General features: G+C 44.5%; 1 protein-coding gene across 1 annotated transcript in view; it reads right to left on the bottom strand.

The window, feature by feature from the left end:
- Window positions 1-10,228: 10,228 nt before the first annotated feature.
- The window catches only part of pitpnc1b (phosphatidylinositol transfer protein cytoplasmic 1b), a 50,052-nt gene continuing 35,063 nt past the window's right edge, over window positions 10,229-25,217 (bottom strand). Inside the window, exons 7-10 of the mRNA XM_083760408.1 lie at window positions 25,118-25,217; window positions 19,310-19,373; window positions 17,469-17,552; window positions 10,229-10,865 (exon numbers count right to left, since the gene is read on the bottom strand). The exon at window positions 25,118-25,217 is cut by the window's right edge and continues 56 nt beyond it. Coding sequence (XP_083616534.1) covers window positions 10,708-10,865; window positions 17,469-17,552; window positions 19,310-19,373; window positions 25,118-25,217 — 406 coding nt within the window. The 3' untranslated portion in view covers window positions 10,229-10,707. The remainder of the gene's footprint in view (window positions 10,866-17,468; window positions 17,553-19,309; window positions 19,374-25,117) is intronic.

Here is a 25,217-nt window from a genome sequence, read left to right as displayed (position 1 = left end):
AGCGCGCAAGTAATACATTCGCCCGGTCATCGTTCATCGCGACAGCAACCCGCCATTTTATGCGTATGCCAATAAAACAGCAAATCTGTGCCTGGTTTGCTGGGACCAGATCACATAAATGACCATATGTCTTACGTCATCATTTAGGGCTAGTCATACGTATACTATAATCGGTAAAATAAACTAGCAAATTGTGCCTGATCTGCTGGGACCAGAGTACGTGGTGTGTATATGTATGACTAGCTCTAAATGATGACGTAAGACATAATATGGTCATTTATGTGATCTGGTCCCAGCAAACCAGGCACAGATTTGCTGTTTTATTGGCATACGCATAAAATGGCGGGTTGCTGTCGCGGTTTTTGGCCTAAAGTAACCACAGTATACCGCTAATCAACTTACAACTACATACTCTATATAGTATATGTATACGTATGTCTTACGTCATCATTTAGAGCTAGTCATACGTATACTATATACATAATCAGTAAAATTAAATAGCAAATTGTGCCTGATCTGCTGGGACCAGGGTACGTTGTGTGTATATGTATGACTAGCTCTAAATGATGACTTGGTATTAATATCACTATAATCCAAGATTAAATACATTTAAAACAATTGACAATTTACCATAAATAATAAAATAACTATACTGTATAATATATTTTAAATCAGTTTATATACCTTTTTTTTCATCACATATCAATGATTTATTTTTCTTTGAAAACCTAAAAATGGATGTAGAATATATCTACATCGATAAAACTGTATTTCTTATATAGATAGAAACTTGAACCATACTTAATAATACTAGGTGTTTACATGCATAAAGTAGATAGGTAGCAAATAGTTACACCTAATAATTTTACATTTCAAACGTTCCTTCACAGATATACTGAGATTTAACAGTTTACAGCGGTCGAAAGTACTTGCGCGCTCTGCTTGCGCACTAGTTGGCCATTTATGGCCTACTAGTGTGCAACAAGCAAGTATGCACTCGACAGAGTGCAGTTCTAGTTATTATTATTACTGTATTCACCTTTTCCTATTTGTATCTGTAGCCGTTGGCACTCCCTAGTTTGTCCATCTATACCTGCATAGATTGATTGGTCATGCCTGCCTAATGCTTGTCATCATGTGCTTGTTTCTAGAATGTGGCAGGTTAGTTTTTCTTCACCACAGAAACTTGCATCTTTGTTTATGATTAAATATAAACGAGAAGCCTCTCTGAGAGTAGCCTAAATGTTAGCCTCACAATGTCAAACGTCTATTGCAAAGTTTTTGGAAGGAATAGAAGAATAGAGGAGCTAGCCTACTCAACAGTTGTATCCTGAGGACTTCAGCTTTACTGGGCAACTCCACAACAGCGTCCGCCCCTTGATTATGGATTACTACGTGATTGAAGACATCAAAGGTCATAATTGTAATCTTTGCTGAATGGATTTTCATTGATTGTGCCCATGTTGTCTGCTGCTATGCTATGGGGTGCTATCTTGCTAGTTTGTCATTTGGAAGTGAGTTGAAAGAAGCTGTTGTACAGTGTACACTCTGCAGTCTACAATACTCAACACTACTACTCATAATTCAATACTAGTAAGCTGCCTGGGAGAGTGTGCATGTTGTTGCTTTAAGGTTGTTGAGGGGTGCTCCTATGTCTAGCGCAATTTGCAACTCTAGAGTCCAAGCTTGAATTATCCTCTTTCAATCTGCCAATCTTGTTTTTCATAAAAATCCCCCGTAGACATGTTATGAGCTACTTTCTGTCCAAAATATTCCACAAGTGATATTCCGAGCCGCCATTTTGTAATTTTTCAACAGGCCGTAAAACAAGACGTGTGCGTAGGCTATATGTTTATTTATTTATCTATATGTATTGTTTGGGTGTATTACTATTATACACCCTCATACACAAATGAGGGATGATAACAAAACTAAGAGCTGTATCTGCTCCACTGTCTTGTCTCCCCAGGATGGATCAAGTAGACCTAAACGTTGTCCTGCTGGGGAAAACCGGGGTCTGTCCGGTGGCTGTAGTGTATATACTGTTGTTCTGCAGACTGCAATCGCCTGATAAAGTTGAGTTTTGATTCTTTGAACAGTCAAAACAAGACGGTAGATGGAGTAAAGGTGGAATACAAACACAACAGCAATCTGTCAATCTCGCCTCAGGGCCCATGGAACATTCTAACCGCCCCCCAAGGGGTCATGACAACAATATGTCCAATACACGGACAGATGTGTCTGTGGCAAGACTTGGCCTCGCCCGTGGCAAATTCTAGATTTTTATTTTATTTTCCCCCCACACCATTATAATGTTCTTATTTTGAATTCATAAGACCCAATGAATGAATGTCAGTCTCCTGGTTTTCATTTCAAGGACACCCATATAACTCTGAGAGTGTACAAATGTACAAATGTTTTTATTTGTAGGCCTACACTCTCATGGGTTACAGTCATGGTCATTTAGGGCAAAATCTTTGTGTTTGAATCTTGACAAAACAAATGTCCACCACAAGGCAGCATGGCGATGATACGCTTCTGCTATAACCACGACCTGCTTCTGTAATGAATGTGGAACTGCCTCTGGCCAGTGTCATTTTGGCAGCCAATTTAGATTTTAGTTTCAGTCATAGTCCCTTGAATAGTTTTCACTTAGTTTTAGTCACATTTTAGTCACCTCAAATGTTTTTGTGTTTTAGTTTATCATAAGATTTTAGATTTAGACTAAAATGTATTCTGGCGGGCCTTGATGCGTAATGGCTGATTTTACACTTAGATCAGCTATTTTCAGCATGCAACCAAGTGTAAAATGACTTATACTGGATCTCTTGCCCACTATAGTCACACTCCCTTCCTAACATTTTAGTCTAGTTTATATTTGTTGACGAAATTGTCAATATATTTAGTCTTAGTTTTAGTCATAACTTCGCTTGAGTCCGACTTATGTCCCGATAGGCACAGAATCGTGAATGAAGTTTTGGGGTGAGCGCTTGCCCCAACTGCCACTCAAGTGGCTACTGGCCAATCACAGCGCGTCCTTGCACAAGCCGCGGTATAGGCTTTTGGATGGCGCAGGGTGACCGACGGCGTTGCCAAGTCTGCTCATTATTGGCAACTTTGGGCTTATCTTTCCTGTAAAGTTGCTTGTGTGAATAATAAATTTGGTAGTAAGGGTTTTTTGGGTTTGTTTCTAAAGTGTTGGCAAGGGTCCGCAGATGTATTTTTGTCCACATCGCAACGCGTTCGTGTGAGCTTGTAAATCAGCTATTTTCAAATACCCTATAGTCTCTTCTGGTCTCATTTATTTTGGGCTTGTTTTCACAGACCTGGTTGCTTATTTATAACAGAGCTTTTTCAGTGGTTCCTTCCTTTTCTCTGCCTGCCGTATTTATTTATTTTTCTCTACTGTCTTGTTCCTTCCAATCTGCTTGTTTTGTCTTCTTGTGCAGTGTGCATTGTTTATACATTGGCCTTACGTTGTCTTGTTTTTATATCTTGTATTCCTATAATCCATTTGCTTTTGCTGATCTACTGCAGTGTGATTGCTCATTTCACAAGACATTGTTTTGAAAGGTGCGTTAAGGAATGGAGTTTATACTCACTTAATGTTTCTTTGATGTCAAACACTGGGAGATGTAGCCTAAATAAAGTCAATACATTCTGACTGAATATGATATTTGTCTTGTTTTGTAGTTTAAAACCTTTTCCTTACGGGGGCATGGTGGCACATTTGGTAGTGCTGTCGCCTCACAGCTAGAAGGTCCTGGGTTCTATTCCCACTCGGGTGTGGGTGCTGGCGGCGTGTTTCCTCCTCCTCAGTGCCCATACCCGAAGGCGGGGTTGGCGAAAGGGCCTTTCTGTGTGGAGTTTGCATGTTCTCCCCGTGTCCCCTAGGGTAGGTACCCTCACAAAAAACATGCACTAATCCTGGTCACTAAACTGCCTCCCCCTGGCCAGCCGGGGCGCCTGATGGAGGGGAAAGGAACTGGTTGGAATAACGTGTTCCTTCCACGCGCTACGTCCAACCAGGGTGTGTAGAGCCCAGGATCACATTAGATGATTGACACAGGGGTGAAAAATGGGTTACAAAATCGTGGGATAGAAAATATATTTAAAAAACCTTTTCCTTTCCTCGAGTGCTGCAGGCAGCTCATCATCTCTGCTGTCTGTCTGTCTGTCTGTCTGTCTGTCCGTCCGGCCGTCCGTCCGTGTCTGCTTCTACTCCAGGACTAGCTCATTTGCATTGCCGCTGCTCTAATGGCCGACTTATACACCTGGTTTTGCACCAACAAATACCTATCTACAAGCTTACAATTGTGGATCTGCTATTTCCGAGCTGTAATTGGCTGAATAAATGGCTGAATAAGCTATTATAATCAATATAATAATCTTCTTTTGAGTCAGTATAGCCAAAAATGTTACACCATGAAAGTGTTTAGAACTACGTCTATTTACATAACATTAAGAGTGGTTATTACCACTACTAGCATCCATATCCATGTCACCAAGACACATTTCTGTGCATGCAGCTTCTGCACCCAGAGGTACAGCACTCACACACACACACACACACACACACACACACACGTTTGTATTAATGTGCTTATGAGAACCGCAACAATTTTACCAAAAGTAACTGATCTGCAAGCTTAACACATTGTTTGTGAGCGGACCGCAGTGTCTAATTTGCTCACCAGTCCCATAGTCCACACAGTGAAGCATGCGAAAGAACTGCATGCAGGCATGAGTGTGACAGTGATCCAACCACCAGCTCCGCTCTGTGGATCCATTCCACTCAACGCGGTGTGAAATCGCTGAGTTGATTACGCGCGAGCCGAGCGCTGCTGCTTCACGGGGCCAAATACCATCCAACACATCTCTAATCATGTGCAGGGCAGGGCTCTGTTATTTCGTTTCTAAAAGGGTGAGGGGGCGTGTCGGGCTCGCCTGTTACACTTGCTCTCGAGTACACGCGGACGGAATGATGATGGAAGGCTTATAAATTATACTTGGAAAAGAAAAAAGCAGACCTAGGAACTCACAATGTGTTGCATCTGAGCCTGTCTAGGTATTGGTGCGGTTTGCGTTGCGCAGAGATGCTCAGAAATACATTTACAAATATAGGACCACTAGGCCTATATATATTCTGCAAAACAGAAACATCGCAACATATAGCAGATCAAAAGTATATTTATTGACATAATACAATATACTGTTTTAAGGCATATTTGTCTTTTTATCCGGAGATCCTTTTTAGAAAGGCTTAAAGATATGAGAGAAAAGAAAAGAAGACGAAATGGTAATATAACATTGATATTAATAGGTAATACCAATAAATAAGAACTTGAGCACAATCGAGCGATTGATTGCTCAAATAAACATGCTTTGAAAATGCACGTGGCCCACCCATCTGAGCGCTTCCACACGGCCCACCCATCTGAGCACTTCCACACGGCCCACCCATCTGAGCATGCGGCCCACCAATCTGAGCACTTCCACGCGGCCCACCCATATGAGCGCTTCCACGTGGCCCACCCATCTGAGCGCTTCCACGTGGCCCACCCATCTGAGCGCTTCCACGCGGCCCACCCATCTGAGCACTTCCACGCGGCCCAACCATCTGAGCGCTTCCACGCGGCCCACCCATCTGAGCGCTTCCACGTGGCCCACCCATCTGAGCGCTTTCACGTGGCCCACCCATCTGAGCACTTCCACATGGCCCACCCATCTGAGCGCTTTCACGCGGCCCACCCATCTGAGCGCGTTCACGTGGCCCACCCATCTGAGCGCTTCCACGCGGCCCACCCATCTGAGCGCTTCCACGTGGCCCACCCATCTGATCGCTTCCACGCGGCCCACCCATCTGAGCGCTTCCACGCGGCCCACCCATCTGAGCACTTCCACGTGGCCCACCCATCTGAGAGCGTCCATGTGGCACACCCATCTGAGCGCTTCCACATGGCCCACCCATCTGAGTGCTTCCACGTGGCCCACCCATCTGAGCGCTTCCACGCGGCCCACCCATCTGAGCACTTCCACGTGGCCCACCCATCTGAGAGCGTCCATGTGGCACACCCATCTGAGCGCTTCCACATGGCCCACCCATCTGAGTGCTTCCACGTGGCCCACCCATCTGAGCGCTTCGGCACAACACAACCCAAAGAAGATAATCAACACTGAGTACAGTATTCATGCTGCTTCACAGAAATGGATTAGAATTGAATTGGAAATTCCATTTGCAGATGAAAGTAAATATCAAAGGGCTTTTAGTTTGTCTTTAGTACCGTCACCGTGTACTCAGTACACTGTACTGTATAGCACCTATATGTTAGACATCAACATCCATGAGAATGGAATGCAGAATGATAGCTGTAATAGTGTTTTTTAATGAATGGCCACATTATCGACCCATCATTGCGTGTTAGCCTTGGCCCGACCCCTGTGGATCACACACATGTCCGTACGTGCACGCGCGCACACACACACATACACACACACACACACACACACACGGACAGAGAGATCAAGGAGCCAATACGACGCTTCGATACACTCGGTCAATAAGGCCTAGGGTGACCTATCGGATTGGAGGCAGGAGGGGTGTGTGTGATACAGTATCTGTGTGCGCACGTGTGCGTAAGTGTGCGAGTGTGTGTGTGTGCGAGTGTGTGTGTGTTTGTACTTGGATTACTATACTTTAAGGGTTCAGACAAGTATACTATTATTTGAGAAAAGAAACCTTTTGAGGACCATTTTCTTGGTCCTCACCGGAGGTTGCTTTAAGTTTATAAATGCAGGTTTATAATAATTTACCCTTTATCAAGTCCCGCCTGTGGTTGTGCCCATTGGTTGCTGTTGCCGCACCCATTGGTTGCTGTTTCTTGGTTGGACAAAAATCCTTTTCTCTCCATCCACTACCATCGTTTTCCAGTTGCTTCGTATTGATATTCTGTGTATTACATTTTTATTTTAAACCCGTTTCATGATGATGTTTTATCAAATTCCACGTGGACAACCATGAGGCGGAACCAGGAAGGAACAAGGGTGTAACCAGTCTTTCACGTCAAGAGGCATCAAGAAAAGGCCTAGTCCAGGCATCTCTTCCTGCTGGTGGATGGAAATGACGATAGCATGCGCGCCTTCAACTTGTAGCGTGGGCTACAAGTTGAAGCTGTGCACTAGCGCAGTGGTTCCCAAATTTTTTCACGTCAAGGACGCGCAAATTTACACTAATTAGCCCGCAGACCCCCATTTGAAAAGCTATGCCAGGGAGGGACCCCCCATAAGAAAAGATTTTTACGGCTCTCTAGCAGTGTTTCTCAACCTGCTTCATTTCAAGGACCCCCAGTTTGACATGCATTAGTCTTCGGACGGACCCCCATTTAATGGCATTTATATCTCTGAGACCCCCAATTTATATTGTAAAATCAATGTTAATTTAACTCTGAGAGTGTCTGAGAGTGACCTTGACGGGTGCTACACCAGCATGCTGCGTGCAGTACTTAACATCAGCAAGACTGTGTACATGTTACTAACAAGACTCTGTATGAGGGATTACCAAGGGTGAGCCAGAAAATAGCAGCCAGGAGAATGAGACTATAGCAGGACACTGCCAAAGGCATCAAGAACTGCCAGCCAGCAAACTGGTGCTCTGGGAACCAACACACGGGCATTGATCACGAGGACGTCCCACGCTAACATACGTGGATGTACTCAAGAGCGATGTAGGAGTGCAGAGCACCAACGAACTGTCCAGATGTATGTGTACACGTCCTAGCGCATCAGTCCTAGGCTTCAGAGTAAAAGTCTTTCCGGCAACCCTGAGCTCCTATTTTGAATGCAAATTGTTTGTTCAACCTAGCGGTATTCAGGCACACATATTTAAAGACCTCCATGTAAGTTAAGTGTGAAGTCCACAAGATGGTGACATGTTTCGGCAGGTCCCCAATTTCACCATAATTTGCCATGCTGGAGTGGCCGAGATTATTGGAATTTGGCTTAAGAGTGGTTTTGTGCCAAGTTGTGTGGCGATGTCACACATATACCGGACAATATAGCCGACCTATCCATTGTGAGCTTGAAGACCTGTATCTGCTGTTTTCTGTGCTGTTTGCATCGTGCTGTACAGTGCAATCCTATACCAGCTTGACGTCCTCGCAAGTATAGTGATAACTATACGCGTGTGTGCCTGCGTGCGTGCGTGTGTTGGGTGACGGAGAAGGAGAAAGGATCCATATAGCATTGACAGAAGTCCCCTGGTTCTCATGCCTTCTCATTAGACACACTCTATTAGACCCCTCATGCACCTGTCTCTAGGCTGAGCTGCTGGTGGGGCTGGGGGTAGGGGTGGGTGTAGGGGCATAAACAATGCATCAAACTATAGAGCTCTTCCAAAAATAAAATTGGTCCCGAACACGAGATGGATCTGTGAAATTTGATTCGATTCCGACCCGTTCTGACTTTCTTTCTTTTATAAATGTTTTTTTTTTTTTTTTTTCTTTTGGCTTTCGCCTTTATTTTATATTTTTTATGGAGGGACAGACAGTAGGCTGGCTGTCACAATCCGTGGTACCTAGTGGTCCTTGTTCCTAGTTTTGGTTAATGTTTTCTGTTCTTGTGTACTTTTATTATGTAGTGATGCCCTAGTGTTTCCTGTTCTGCCTAGTTGTGTTTGCCTGTCTTGTCTCACCTCCCTGTGATTACTAGTTTTCTCCACCTGTGACCTGTTAGTCTCCCAGCCAATCCCTGTGTTGATTGTTAGTCTTGTTCACCTGTGCCCTGTTATCCCTGTGTGTATTTATACTCTCCTGTCTTTTCAGTTCCTTGTGAGATCTTTGTTTAAATTGTCATAGTAAGTGTTCTGTTCTAGTCTCTGTTAAAATAAACTGTTTGCATTTGAGCTCTTCGGCCTCTCTGTCCTGCATTTGGGTCCTACCCCCTTGGCTCACCGTGACACTGACAGGAAATGGGGAGAGAGATGGGGGGGGGGGTGACATGCAGTAAAGGCCGTCGTGATCGGGAGTCGAACCCGCGGCACACTGCCAGACTGGACTACCAGCCAAGGTGCCTGGACCGCTGAGCCACGGCCCAACTTTCTTTCTTAACTTATGGACCCAATTTGTTTCCGAGATCCAATTATTTTCGAGATTTCGTTGGAATCGTTGTTTGTACGCCGCTGTTTTCAACTTGCATCAACCTGGCAGGCAGTGGCAGCTGGCTTGCCTTGCAGTATGGTGCTTAGTCTGACGTCAATATCGGTAGAGGGCGCCAAGTCCACTGGTAAATGTACTTTTTATTTGCATTGTAATCCCCATAGGGGGGATTTTTAGATCGCCTCATATAAGAACTGCGTTTGAAAGATAAACATGTCATCCCAGCCGTTTCAGTCCTATGGATATGAAGAATCAACTGACTGAGAGAAAACGCTATATTGTTACTGCTGCGGAATTTGTTACATTTTCGCTAGAAACGGGTCTCTTCTCGGATCCACTCGGGTATTACACATATTGATAGAGAGTCCCGAGTTCCGCAGGATATACAGTATACAGCTGACCCCAACCCGGGCTCGGATTATGATAAAACACGGATCAAGGTCAAAGTCTAGGTAAAAAAAAAGTATATATATATATAGCGTATCTATTTTTGCACGACAATGTGGTGTCATGGCTTGAGTGGTTAATCAATTTGTTGATATACAGTACATTGTTTAACCCATTTTGACCTGAGATCAGATTCTAAAAATGTCTTCTACATCCTGACAGTTTTCTGAAAAAGCTATGTTTCTAAAATAGCAGACCTACCTTGTAGATCTGCTATTTTCCGATAGCTAAAGCATAACATAATGCTAACACCAAAATGGGTTAAAAAAAACTATTTGTTTCCATTATTTGATTTCATGAGAAAAGGATGGCATAATGATGGAAAGAATGCATACAGTAGTACAGCAGCTCTATACACTGGGTTCTCAAAGTGGTCCTGGAGTCCTTGAAGGAGTTGGAGGCAGTTCGAGTCCCATGCAGCAACACCAGTTATATATAGCATAGAATGTCAGTTGGACCATTTTCACCTATACATACATCCGCTATCTGAAAATAGACGATCACAATGTTTTTTTGCAAGGACGCGTTGTGCAGCTTGCAGATCAAAAAAACATCCTGAGCTAAATATGAAATATGTGGAATATTTTAGAAACATTGTAACAACATAAAGCTTTACAGGGTGTACAGTGGGGTATATACCGGTATACCTATAGCACAAAGTCATTTTCAGATTAATTTGGAGGTCCTTGACACGGGAAAAAAAAAGTTTGAGAGCCCCATATGGAGTCTAGCTGTCTCAGTGTCCAGGAAGTGTCCGACTGTCCCGGTGTGTTTAGGTGTTCAGACTCCAGGTGTCCAGACTGCACTGCAGCTGTCCGAGAGCCTCTAGAAGAGGACGATGGAAGGTTGCTTGAAGGTGACAGTGGCTGGGCGGTGACAGCGGGCAACTCCCTTGGTTGAGCAGATGGGGGGTGTCTCTGGGCGTGTGTGTGTGTGTGTGTGTGTGTGTGTGTGTGTGTGTGTGTGTGTGTGCGCGTGCGTGCGTGTTTTCCGTGCGCAAGGATTCTGTGTCCGTCTGTGTCTGTGCTTGAGAGAGATTGTGTATGTATGTATGAAAAGTGTGTGTTTGTTTGTGCGTCCGTGCGTGCGTGTGTGCGTGCGTGCGGCTTCACTCGGGCGTAGAGTGCAGCCGTACAGGACATGGGGGGCCAGAGTCAGAGATGGAGGGGTCAGACATGCTCGTGGTCATTCCCATCTTCTTCAGGGACCGCTCGTCTGTCACCGACATCGAGCGATTGAACGCCGGGCGAGGGGTGGCGGTCGAATCTGGGAGAGAGAGAGAGAGAGAGAGAGAGAGAGAGAGAGAGAGGTGGGTTAAGGGGAGGGGAAGGAAGTGAGAGTTTTCTAATTAAATGTTGTGAGTGGAAAGAGAGAGATCAATCTGTGAGTCTAAACCTGTGGTCCGAGGACCACTGGTAGGCCGTATAGGCATATTGCAAGTGGGCCCCCAAATTAGCCTCGATCGGACCTTGACTGTGACAATCCTGTCTGGGCAGTTTTGGAGGTATAAATTAACCCATTTCGACCGAGACCGATTCTACAAAATGTCTTCTAAATCATGACAAAAGTCATACAGTATAGGTTTCTGAAAAACATTCTCAAACATTTTCATGTAAAGGACCTCCAAAAACATATGTATTTGGCTGCCGACCCCCCCATCTGAAAATATAATGTTCCAGGGACCTCCCCAAAGCATTAACTAAAGAAATAGCAGATCTACAAGCTCGTAGATAGCTAAAGTGTAACATAATGCAATAAACACCAAAAAGGGGTTCCTGCCCAGAATGGGTTAAATACGAAAAATCTACATTCTTGGACTTTGTCGATTTCTTGGAGCCTTGACCATTCGGCCAACTGTTACTGACGTAATATCCTTTTCATTGTGACACTGATGAATGTATAAAAAAAATCCCATTGATCACGGACGGAACACAATTCAAGTCGTTGTTAGTAGTCATTGAGATAAACATGCTCTGAGTGAGTTTGCACGCGCACGGCCCAGACCCCCCCTGACCACTTGCGATGAGATGTTCACTCGTCTCAATGGGCCCACTAGAGAGAAGTGGGCGCTGATCAGAGACTGTTGGAGAAAGAACCACTATGACTAAACTGTGGATATTCTCATCACACCAGAGAGAGGACACCAGAGAGACCAGCGTGGGGAACCTTATTATCTGACTACCAATTTTTTATTCGGTATTACTTAACCTATTTAGACGATTGTAAAAAAAACAAAAGGTCATCTAAATCCTAATAGTTTTCTGAAATACCTATGTTTCTATGTCATGGCAAGGACCCCCAGAATGATCTTTATTTGGTTGAGGACCCCCCATCTGAAAATATGTTGTTCCTGTGCCCCCCCCCCCCCCCATATGCAAAGATTTTTGTTAAAAACTCAAAAATATACCGGTCTATAAAGCGAAATATACCGGTGTATATATACAAAGATTTGCGCTGCATTTTCACGATATTAAAAAAATAGCAGTTCTACAAGCTCGTGGCATGGCACTCGGTGCCACGATACGAGCTTGTAGATCTGCTATTTTTCAACAGCTAAAGTATATAGCAAACACCAAAAGGGGTTCCCGTCCAGAAGGGGTTAAGATGTGTATCTATCTTGGTCCCTGTGTTAGTGGCTCTCATTGGAATTCACCTCACGTGTGATCTGTGATTCTGTGTCTTTGCTTGTGTTAAACCCTCCAGAGTCGACCACGTTGATTTTGCTTTCATTATTTCAGATGAATGGAATTACATCTGTGACTCCCTCTCTTGATTATAGAGGCGAGAGCTGGGATGGGGTGCAGAGGCACCATTTGGCCCGTAGGGGGCGGCAATGAGCATCGCGACAGCCAGAGCAATGACTGCAGGTCTGTTACAGCCCTATACACACACACACACACACACACACACACACACACACACACACACACACACACACACACACAGAACCATGCATGGAACCAGGCATGTGCCATCGCAATGAATGACCCATACAGACGAAAGCTTACGAGCAATTGCATATAAACACTCAATTGAATGTCACTTACACACATGCATACTGGCATCGGCGCTCGTACACGCGCTCGTACACACACACACACACACACACACACACACACACACACACACACACACACACACACACACACACACACACACACACACACACACACACACACACACACACACATTAATCGTATACTAACACACACACACAGACACACACGCATGCGCATGTAGGCCTATACACACACATAGGCGCATGTACACTAACATATGGCATGCGCCAAGTTAGCACACAGTCCATATTGTTGGTTGCGGCTGTGTGCAGGACAAGGTAAGCCGTAAGGTTCACTAGACAGACCTGCAGAGGGCACGCACGCACGCACTACGAGCTTGTAGATCTGCTATTTATTTTTTTATCCTGAAAATGTGGCGCAAATCTTACTGGTATATATTGTTTCAGAGCGAACGTTTTTAACTAAAATCTTTGCTTCTGGGGGGGTCACTGGAACAACATATTTTCAGATGGGGGGTCCGTGGCCAATTACATATAATTTTGGGGGTCCTTGACATGAAAATGTTTGAGAACGACTGACATAGAAACATTGGTTTTTCAGAGAATTTGTAGAATCATCCTCAGGCCTAAATGGGTTATGTATTATGTAGTTTGGGTGGAACTGCTACTTGCTGTACGTTGCGTTCTGAAAGTATTAATATGTGCGTTTGTGTGTTTGTGTGTGTATTAGGTTGTGCACAGGTGGTGAAAAACAACCGTGCTGTTTTCGTGCTCAAACCCACCCACCCAGCCACCCACACACACACATATATGCTCCGTAAGGTAGTGGTTGCACCACTCAAAAATGCAAAGATACACTGTCACACAGTCGCTTTGTGTCTGTGTTCCTCACACGGTTGTGGACGTCACCAAGCGTGTCGGAGGACACAGAGTTCCACAAGCGCCACTGACCAATAATCGCGGTAAAGCACACCCTCGAGTGTATAATATTGCTATTACACAACAGCTTAACTGTGAGTGTCTGTGAGGTTTTTCTGACCCATTTTGAGATTTTGAGATTTTGTTGATTATCTTTGCCCCGTGAAGCTCTCAGAAGGTTCCCCTTCCATGACTTTTTTTCTAAATATGATTTTAGGCATAGGCATACTTATACCATCTCTGCCTATTCATTTTTATTTATTTTTTACTATTTTGGAAAAACGTGCTCAAATTGTTCAACACGTTGTGAGCTTGTAGATCGGCAAGTTGAATAATTCAAAAATATTATTTCAAAGTAGTAAAAAAAAGGCAAAGAAGTTTGGGCATAAGGGGTTTAGCACTCACAAAAATAGGGCTCAATGGCGCTACCCTGCTGGGGGGTATAGCGCCATTCAATTTCATTGTAACTATAAGCTATTCGATAGAAATTCATATATTTTTTTAATGCTAGATTTAGACCACAGATGTCCTGGCAAATGGTTGTGCTCGGTCTCATCGGCCCAGCAGATCTTTATGCTCGTTTGAAGCAGGGATTGAAGCACAAGCTGTGATGCGTCATCACAGCTATACAAAGATTTGCATCTTTGCACCTGGAATTTGGAGCTTTGTGCCTTTTGCAGCGCATGCAACTATACAAACGTGGGATTTGCGCTACAGTATAACTTCATGTCGCTGCAGGCTTCCATTGAAAATGAAAGGTAGACTATATCTTTGCATCTGCTCGTGTGTGAATGCATCAGAGTCGCGGGAGCCCGTTGGCTATGAGATAACTAGATATTCCGGTATACAGTGACATCCGCACGTATCCAGACATATAGCCTAGGCCGCCAGCAGGCCTCACATGCATATATCCAGGCATATAGGCCCCCAGCAGGCCTCACATGCATATATCCAGACATATATAGGCCCCCAGCAGGCCTCACATGCATATATCCAGACATACAGTATAGGCCCCCAGCAGGCCTCACATGCATATATCCAGACATATAAGGCCCCCAGCAGGCCTCACATGCATATATCCAGACATATATAGGCCCCTAGCAGGCCTCACATGCATATATCCAGACATATAGGCCGCCATGCTCACATGCATATATCCAGGCATATATAGGCCCCCAGCAGGCCTCACATGCATATATCCAGGCATATATAGGCCCCCAGCAGGCCTCACATGCATATATCCAGGCATATATAGGCCCCCAGCAGGCCTCACATGCATATATCCAGACATATATAGGCCCCTAGCAGGCCTCACATGCATATATCCAGACATATATAGGCCCCCAGCAGGCCTCACATGCATATATCCAGACATATAGGCCCCCAGCAGGCCTCACATGCATATATCCAGGCATATATAGGGCCCCAGCAGGCCTCACATGCATATATCCAGACATATAAGGCCCCCAGCAGGCCTCACATGCATATATCCAGACATACAGTATAGGCCCCCAGCAGGCCTCACATGCATATATCCAGACATATAAGGCCCCCAGCAGGCCTCACATGCATATATCCAGACATATAGGCCCCCAGCAGGCCTCACATGCATATATCCAGACATATATAGGCCCCTAGCAGGCCTCACATGCATATATCCAGACATATATAGGCCCCCAGCAGGCCTCACATGCATATATCCAGACATATAAGGCCCCCAGCAGGCCTCACATGCATATATCCAGACATATATAGGCCCCCAGCAGGCCTCACATGCATATATCCAGACATATAAGGCCCCCAGCAGGCCTCACATGCATATATCCAGACATATATAGGCCCCCAGCAGGCCTCACATGCATATATCCAGACATATAAGGCCCCCAGCAGGCCTCACATGCATATATCCAGACATATATAGGCCCCCAGCAGGCCTCACATGCATATATCCAGACATATAAGGCCCCCAGCAGGCCTCACATGCATATATCCAGACATATATAGGCCCCCAGCAGGCCTCACATGCATATATCCAGACATATAAGGCCCCCAGCAGGCCTCACATGCATATATCCAGACATATATAGGCCCCCAGCAGGCCTCACATGCATATATCCAGACATATAAGGCCCCCAGCAGGCCTCACATGCATATATCCAGACATATATAGGCCCCCAGCAGGCCTCACATGCATATATCCAGACATATATAGGCCCCCAGCAGGCCTCACATGCATATATCCAGACATATAGGCCCCCAGCAGGCCTCACATGCATATATCCAGACATATATAGGCCCCCAGCAGGCCTCACATGCATATATCCAGACATACAGTATAGGCCCCCAGCAGGCCTCACATGCATATCTCCAGGCATATAAGGCCCCCAGCAGGCCTCACATGCATATATCCAGACATATAAGGCCCCCAGCAGGCCTCACATGCATATATCCAGACATATAAGGCCCCCAGCAGGCCTCACATGCATATATCCAGACATAATAGGCCCCCAGCAGGCCTCACATGCATATATCCAGACATATAAGGCCCCCAGCAGGCCTCACATGCATATATCCAGACATACAGTATAGGCCCCCAGCAGGCCTCACATGCATATATCCAGACATATAAGGCCCCCAGCAGGCCTCACATGCATATATCCAGACATATAAGGCCCCCAGCAGGCCTCACATGCATATATCCAGACATATATAGGCCCCCAGCAGGCCTCACATGCATATATCCAGACATAATAGGCCCCCAGCAGGCCTCACATGCATATATCCAGACATATAAGGCCCCCAGCAGGCCTCACATGCATATATCCAGACATATAGGCCCCCAGCAGGCCTCACATGCATATATCCAAACATATAGGCCCCCAGCAGGCCTCACATGCATATATCCAGACATATAGGCCCCCAGCAGGCCTCACATGCATATATCCAGACATATATAGGCCCCCAGCAGGCCTCACATGCATATATCCAGACATATAAGGCCCCCAGCAGGCCTCACGTCCTCGTATCCAGAGACATATAAGGCCCCCAGCAGGGCTGACATTTGCAGTAAGTGCTTCACGCAGGCAGGTATAATTTATGTAGAACATCTGGTGACAGGAGCAATAGAGGGTTTTTTTCTCTCCTCCCTGCCTGCCTGATGCATTAGCATGAGAACAATCTGCACTCTTCTGCCTCATATAGCTCAGCCTGCCTGCACGCGGGCACCAGAGAAAAGCACAGCATGCAATCGAATGTAGCAAATGAATAGATTTAACTCATTCTCGTCATATTGGTGTACGTACGCAACTCAAAAGGCGCCGAGCAGTGTTGCCATGTCTGCTTATTTACAAGCGACTTGCATTATAGAGTGTAGACTAGTCATATATTTTTTACATTTCCGTGCCTGCACCGTCTGTGCTCTCTGCTGCTTATTCTAATTGAACGGCGAATAGAAGAATAATCAGTCGTCTGTTTCAAACACTTTACAGGATTCTATTTGCTTTGTGTGAAGCACTTTGCACCTGTCACTAATCGCTTATGGCTGACTGTACTTCAACTCTCCTCTCCTCTCCTCTCCTCTCCTCTCCTCTCCTCTCCTCTCCTCTCCTCTCCTCTCCTCTCCTCTCCTCTCCTCTCCTCTCCTCTCCTCTCCTCTCCTCTCCTCTCCTCTCCTCTCCTCTCCTCTCCTCTCCTCTCCTCTCCTCTCCGTTGTTTGATCCTATATTAACATTCCCATTTGCAGTCTCTCCTCTCGTCTCTCTCCTCTCCTCGCCTTCAGCACTCTCTCTCCTAAGCTCCTCTCATCTCGTATGCTCTCCTCCAATCTGCTCTCAGCTCTCTTGACCCCCCCCCCCCTCCCCTCCAGCGGGTGTATAGTATATGTAGTGTAGGTTCAGTGAAATGTCACGGGGTCGCGGTACGGTATAGCCTACCTGTGTTCTGTCCACATTTCACCTTGCTGTTGGTCATCTCCTGCAGCTCTCTCTCGTACTCCCTCACCTCCTCCAGACTCATCCCTGCATGTGGAAACATGAAATATACATGTCGGATTTCACTCAATTGATTTTCACTATACTTACCGGTGTGTGTGTGTGTGTGTGTGTGTGTGTGTGTTGTCTCCAAATGGTTTCCAGCCAGTTCTAGCGCCAACATGGAATTTAGATCACGGTTTCCCAAACTACTGCATGGGTCGGGACCAGGGGGGCAGTCAGCCAGATATTTCGTGAAGCCTCATTTGAAATCGGTAGTTCATATAATGGCCTGTTGTGGCGCTGGACTGGACCCAAAAAGCCCCGTAGCTCCATAGAGGCCCATGTATTTTGGCCCAACTTCACCTAGACTGTATTACCTTAATAAACATGGTCATGAATACTTTCTTCTTCCAGTCACTAGTTTAAAGTCTCATTTCTAATGTCATAATATTCTTTTTGGAAAATTATGGTCCATTAATTAAAAAAATGACCATAAAGTCGCGTATGTTCTGAGGGCCGTGGCTACCGTTACAGTCTATGATCGGGATTCCCCTCCCACTCAAGAGTCTTCTCCTCCCACTCGAGTCAAAATAAAAACCAACGGAGAAGAAGGGGGGAAGTCCCGCCTCGTTGTCTGGGCAGCCAATGACCAGCTGGTACAAAACGGAGCCAGCCAATGGCCAGCTGGTACCAAAAGATGGCGACTTACATCAGGAATTAGCATATCATTACAGGCTTCATTTTACGTTCATGTTAGACCCGGGGAACGCTTTGTCCATATTTTTTACAGTCTATGGTCGGGACCCATTTGTGGTTCGCAGACCAATTTGTATGCGCCAACGACTCGAGTGAAAAAAATAAAAGAAAGATTCCTACATAGAAATATAGGCCTATATATATTTCAAAAGATTTTTGAAAGCCAGGAGGAGGAGAGGACCCTATGGAGCAGCATGGACATTTCAAGCCTTTTTATTTTTACAAGAAAACCACTAATGTTTCCACCTTGCGGTCTTCATCAGTCATGATAAAAAAAATCAATTATCCGTGACCAATAAAAATGTGTCCGAGATCTACAAATGTGTCCCGACCCACTGATTAAGCAATATTACACGAGAGGGTGTGCGTTACTTGCTTACTTCTACAGTCGTCTCTAATATATCTAGTTTTAGCATTGTGGAAAACAAGAAACACCACAAAAGACACCACAAAAAAAATCATGTTTGGTGTGAATCAGTATGTTATTATTACTTACTGCGAGAGTGAGGTCTAGCGGCTAGCCAACATCAACTCGGGATTCCTGGATCACTGCCCTCCACAATTTCCTATCCAATATCAGTATGAACCAGGCCTTAATCTTATACATGCATGTTTTGGCACCTCGACAGAGTGCATTTCTAGTTTTTCCTTTGGCAGATGAATCTGTTTTCGAGGCTATACATGCATGTTACCTTTAAATGTACACTGTGGGCTCCATTTTCGTCACCGCTAAACCCCTTACCCCTAAACTTCTTTGCCTTTTTTTTTTTTACTATTTTGCAAAACATTTTTGAGTAATTAAAATGGCCAGTCTACAAACTCACAACGTGTCAATGTAGATTGGCGAGTTGATCTATTCAAAAATGTCTTTCAAAATAGTCAAAAAAAGGCAGAGAAGTTTATTAGGGATAAGGGGTTTAGCGGTGATGAAAATGGAGCCCCATGTGTGTATATTCAATCTCCAATGGAATGGGACCGTGACGATACTCTTTCAGTTCCGCCATTTCACTTGTGTTTACTTTGCGTGTGTCAGAGTTGCAACGCACCGTGCCATTCGTCGATCCAAGCTACCGCTTGCCTGTGACCGACCAACAGGATGTCCCGGATGTTCTGTGAGAAGTTTGGAAACAAAGAGAAGCGAGGAAGAAATGGTGAAAAATGTAACATTTACATCAGAATAAATGAGTTGGTTGAGAGGCCTATAGTACACACCCAGATCCACACACAGTCAGAAACACTGGAGCTTTTGTTCCACTGTGAATTGAACCACTTCAACTCTGCGTGGTATAGGCATTAGTCATTATAGGTGAAAATAATTCAAATAGATTTTCTTTTGACAAAAAAAAAAAGATATATATACAGTAGCCTATAGCCTATATGCAGGGGCTTAGAGACAAACTTAAGAAAGATAATGTTTTTGACCCTTTCAGAGCAGATTGCCAGATCCGGACATAGGCTATAGGTAAAATACAGTCTATATGCTAATTGTATTTGTGTACTTGTCTATCACAAGTCCATTCTTGCTGACTCTGTCAGACCAACGTGTGTATGTCTGCTTTGCTTACACCGACCAATTTCAACCTCTACTAGTCCATACCTGGCTGCATGGCGATGTGCACCCGCCACCCAAACCCAACTACAAGCAGACGTGCGTGTGTGCGTGCATTTTGGGGACCACAAATGTGACTACAACTTTGCACCATTATTGATTCAGCTCTCGCCATGCAGGTCAGGACAACCAAAGCCGTCCGTCCCGTCTACAACAACCTTGCTGGGACTGCTTTATACATGAGAGAACATCCAAACGGGAGGCACGCACATCTCAAAAAATGGTTGCAGGTACAGGACAAAAAAAAATGCATACAGAAAGAAGGTAGGAAGTCCGCACACCGTTCTTAAGCTCCCAGAAGTTTATTAGGAATCAATGGTCAGGAATCAACGTTCCTTCATCAGGAATTCCATTCCTGATGAAGACCCGGAGGGGTCGAAACCGTTCTTAAACTACTGGGAGTTTACGAACGGTAGTGCTTTTTACATGCCATGATTTTAATAATCCATTAAAACCGGGAAAGCATCTCTGTCATTTTAGACTTTTAGCTGGCTGGCTATTCAAAAATATCAGATATACAAGCTCACAATTTGCTATTTGTGAACCGTTTTTTGTGTCTGAAACATTTATAGTTTAGACTGCATGTTGTCGAATGGGCCTCGGGTCCTATGAATGAGAAGTGGACCGTTACAACGTTGCACTGTGCTGAGCTCAGCTATCTGTTCAGCTCAGATCCCTTCTTCTTGTCTCTGGCGTTGCATAATAATAACCCACCTTCTGGGTTATGGTGGGTACCACGGCTGCAGAGCATCATGTAGCCCACGGCAGAAAATGCTAATAAACACCTTGGATCGATTGGTCAACCCACCGAGGAGAAGCGTGGATGAGGACAGAATGTTTCCTCATTTTAGAGTAGGATGATGACGTCCCCGTCTCTCTCCCCCCCCCCCCCCCCCCCCGTCGATCAATCTTCCACACAGAGCTATATTTCATTCTTCTCGTGCATGGATGGAGAGAGACAGACAGACACGGTATAGTGTCATTTACTCTGTACAAGGAATTTGTACTTGAGTATACATCCCAGATCCACATATTGTATACTTTTATTGAAAACTTTAGTAGTTACTTTGTAAGATTTAGATTATTGTTATAAAACATACATTGACCACTTCAGCTCTGTATTATACATTTCAGAATTTCCGGCCATTTGAAAAGCCTATATCTACAAGCTCACACAATGAGTAACATTGTGAGCTTGTAGATCGGCTATTTTCAATAGATGTTATACATTCAGATGCCTGAAGGTCTTTGACTGAAACGTTGACTATAAATGAAGTTTGTATTGCAAGTGCAGACGGTGCCTTTGTGCACTTTATGTGCATTCTTCTGAATACATTGAGCCCTGCCTAATCACCCGCCTAAGAGCATACAGGTGTGCATAAGACTTTGTTGCCTATACATTTGAAAACTTGAAATGGGACATTCTGCATATTGAGTACTTTCTAAGTACTTTTAAGTACATTTTGATGCCAATACTTTAGTACTTTTACTAAAGCACATTTAGGCCTCACTCACACTTTCGCAACAGACTGATGTATGCTTGTTGTATACAAAGTCTGATACATCTTGCCCCAATGCATTTCCAATGGGAGTCACATGGTTTGACACAACATTATTTTGTGTTGTATGAGGGGGGGGTAGTCGAAACACAGCCGAAAGCCATACAACAGCTTGTAGTCCAAAATGTTGTATAAAACCATGTGACTTCCATTGGAAATGCATTGGGGCGGTGACACTTACATCTTGCTTACATCTAGCATGCATCAATGTTGTATGCTAGATCGAAAGGTATGAGTGAGGCCTTAGAATTCCGGACATTTACTTACAGTATAACAGATTATTTCCATATTGCAGTACTGGTACTTTTACTTAAGTAAAAATGTGAGTACTTTTTCCACCAATGGTGCTGCGTTGGCTGTTTACAATAAACATTGGATGGAGCCCGCACACCAGAGGTACAAGAAAGACGTTCTTTATTGAGAATTCTGACGACGTTTCGATCTATTCGATCTTCATCAGTTTCTTTAGCCCAGCACCCAGCCTGTCGATGTGCGTATTCTACGTCCGCTCTGTTTACAGTAAACAAACATAATGTTGTGAGTTGTTTTGTTTGAAAACTCATGAAATGGGGGACATTCTGCAAAATGAGCCTATACTTTTACTTTTGATACTTTAAGTATATTTAGCTGGTAGTACTTTTGTACTTTTACTCAAGTAACTTTTTAATACAGCGACAATTTTTTTGTAAGATACATTTTTGGGCCTTCATTGATAGGCTAGTAGGTTGGCAGAAAATGGGGAGAGAGAAGAGGAGTGACAAGCTGCATAGGCCGTTGGGATCGGCCTATGCAGATTTTATGGGATTTTAACATTTTAACCTTAGAGACCAATGGCGAGCGTCGCTTGAATTTCATTGGCTATCGCCCAATCGCCCACTATCGCCGTGCGACGTCGCCCAAAAGATGAATTATTTTATCACTTTTCGACCATCGCCTGTTCGCCTGCTATCGCCTCTATCGCCAGTAGTTGCCGTTGTCCAGTTGACAAATAATGCACTTCCGGTGCATTCGTCTGGCTATAGCTCGCTGTTAAACGTACTGTGAGTGCTCGGACCGCCGAGCCAGTAGCCCGGGCTGAGTACAGGACTTTACTTGTAGGCCTATATACTTCCATGCTGGTATTGCTGCGTTTACTTAAGTAAAAAAATCTGGGGGAAAAAAGACTACTTTTTCCCACCACTGGAAGTAATCAATTTGTCTTTAAGTGTTTACATGAAAACATATTACTGCTCGCCCCAAGCTAGGACTAGGATTATATCCTGGCGGCATGTACCTGAATTCCTTCTCCCATATGCCTCCCACGCAGCCTTTTCAGAAATTAGACAATTATCGCCTCATTTAAAATACATATTAAACCTACACGAGGGACACGCAACCAGCCACACTCCACTTGTTTTGGAAAACTAGACCGAAAGCTCATTAAAATCAGCAAACATGTGCAGTCATGTTTTCTCGCTGGTTTATTGTCAGATTCTGTTGTATTGCAAGAAAGGACCCATGCAAGACTAAGTTGTACAACAGGATTCAAATGGAGCACAAGGAAGCAAATCCAATTAGCGCTGGATGTATTTTGTTTTAATGCAGTATCACGCTGCGTACAAAGGACCGTGAACTCTACTGCAGGCCATCCAGCCAAAAGATGCCATGTGTGGCTGCAGTGTTATAGATTCTCTAAGACTGCATGATAAAATGGCAACGTGAACTTGTGCTCCACTCTGTAGACCCCAAATCTGTACGTACCCCCAAATTATGTTATGGCAACTTTTTTTTTAACCAGGAAGTGGGACCCACATACAACATTTGTGCATGGAACCCCCTCAAGGACCTCTGGAGGTTCTCAACAACGTGGTCATGTTGAGAACCAGTGGTCTATGGAGTTGAGCAGAAGTTTATGTTAGCATTTTACCATGCAGTATTATACCATTATAAATGGTAAATGGTTATAAATTATTTCCATTATAAACTCAACCAGCGAGGCACACAGCAGCCATGTTGGAAAGACATTTGGCCTCTTCCTTACTTGCTTCACAGTTCTTTGCCATTTATACTAACGAAGGCTCTGTTCCAGACCAAACAGAATCAGGGTGCTGTTATTGTGCATGTTGGTTCTGACTGTTCTGGCTGTGTAACTCAGAGTTAAACGGTTAGGGTTAGGGTTAAAAAGGAACTTAAGTTAGTTCAATAGATCCAAGGCGGATTGTTTGACCATAACATGCTCTGCAAAATGCACTAAGATGTGTGGGCGCGAACGCACACCACGAAGAACGCTTTTTTTGATATGTTCAAGTGGGGCCTAAGGTTTGACAACCACCACTTTACTAAGATGTGGGATAACAGCCTGGTTGGTATGGTAACTTGTCTGCAATAGTTTGAAATGACAGATTGCTTGTCTGGTGCACTGCAGACTGACTGCCATGACACTTATCCCTTCAAACAATGAATGAGCAGGCTATTATCAGACACACACATGCACATGCACACGCACGCACACACACACACACACACACACACACACACACACACACACACACACACACACACACACACACACACACACACACACACACACACACACACACACACACACACACACACACACACACACAGACACACAAGATACTCTAGTGTCTGATCCGTTCGGCACAGTTCTTGCGTTGCATTGCGTTGCATCTCGTCCCTTCTGGTGGCAGAATATTGGAGCTTTCCACAGAGCGCAGGCTGAACTGTCGTGAAGATATTGAAAGTGGGCTGCCAAATAACTGGCAAAACACTATACGGCTTTAATGATAATATTAACGTAACATACGATTTGTTTGCTTTGTTTTTATTTGAGATACCGATAAGCAGGAACTTAAAGTATACCATATCAGTTCCATTGATTCAAGCCGTGATTGTTCATTAAAATAAACATGCACTGGAAATGCATGGGGCCCACCCACCCATCTGACCACTTAACACCATAGCAGATAGTGGTATATACTTTGTACTTGTGCTACTTTTGCACAACACCATTGTGCAATTAATTGAGTAAATAATCGACAGCTGCAGCCCTAAAACTGTTACACGACATGGATGTTGATGAATGACTGTGGATTTCCCTATTGGGACATTGTTGTTTCTTATCTTGTACTAACAGTGTTGGTTGCTGGTAATGATGGTGGGCCAACCTCTGGAAGCTTCTCTGGCTGCGTCCCGCCAAAGTACATGTTGGTCGACAAAATAAACTGTATAGATTTAAATAGTCAACTATAATCTTATGACATTTAGTCGACTGAAACTAGACGAAACCTAAAACATTTCACATGACTAAGATATGACTGAAACTACGCAAACATTTGCAAAATCAACACTGGTACAAAATATACGGTTGTGCGTGCCATGCACTAAGGCCTCATTCACACTATTGAGACAGCTATCTTGTGTCTTGTCCGTGTTTAATGACCGCCCCCCAATGCATTTCCAATGGAAGTCACATGGTTTGACCAAACATTTTTGTTTGATGGGGGGGAGGGGAGCAGAACACAGCCATCAAACAAAAATGTCTGGTCAAACCATGTGACTTCATTTCCATTGGAAATGCATTGGGGGGGGGGGCGGCCATTAAACACGGACAAGACACAAGACACTGACAAAAGACAGGTGTCTTTTAGGTGTGAATGAGGCCTACTAATGTGTTCTGGCCTCACTTTGTGTATGAACTCCTCCGTCCGCCCCTGGAAGCCGTAGACCTCGAAGCTGCACTCCACCCTCTTGTAGGAGCACATGATGGGGTCGCCGCGGTCACGC

The sequence above is a fragment of the Protomyctophum parallelum genome, assembly GCF_964188405.1.
Source record: "Protomyctophum parallelum genome assembly, chromosome: 3".
NCBI lineage: Eukaryota > Metazoa > Chordata > Actinopteri > Myctophiformes > Myctophidae > Protomyctophum > Protomyctophum parallelum.
The sequence above is the reverse complement of the archived record's forward strand: the minus strand, read 5'-3'. Positions and strand labels throughout refer to the sequence as shown.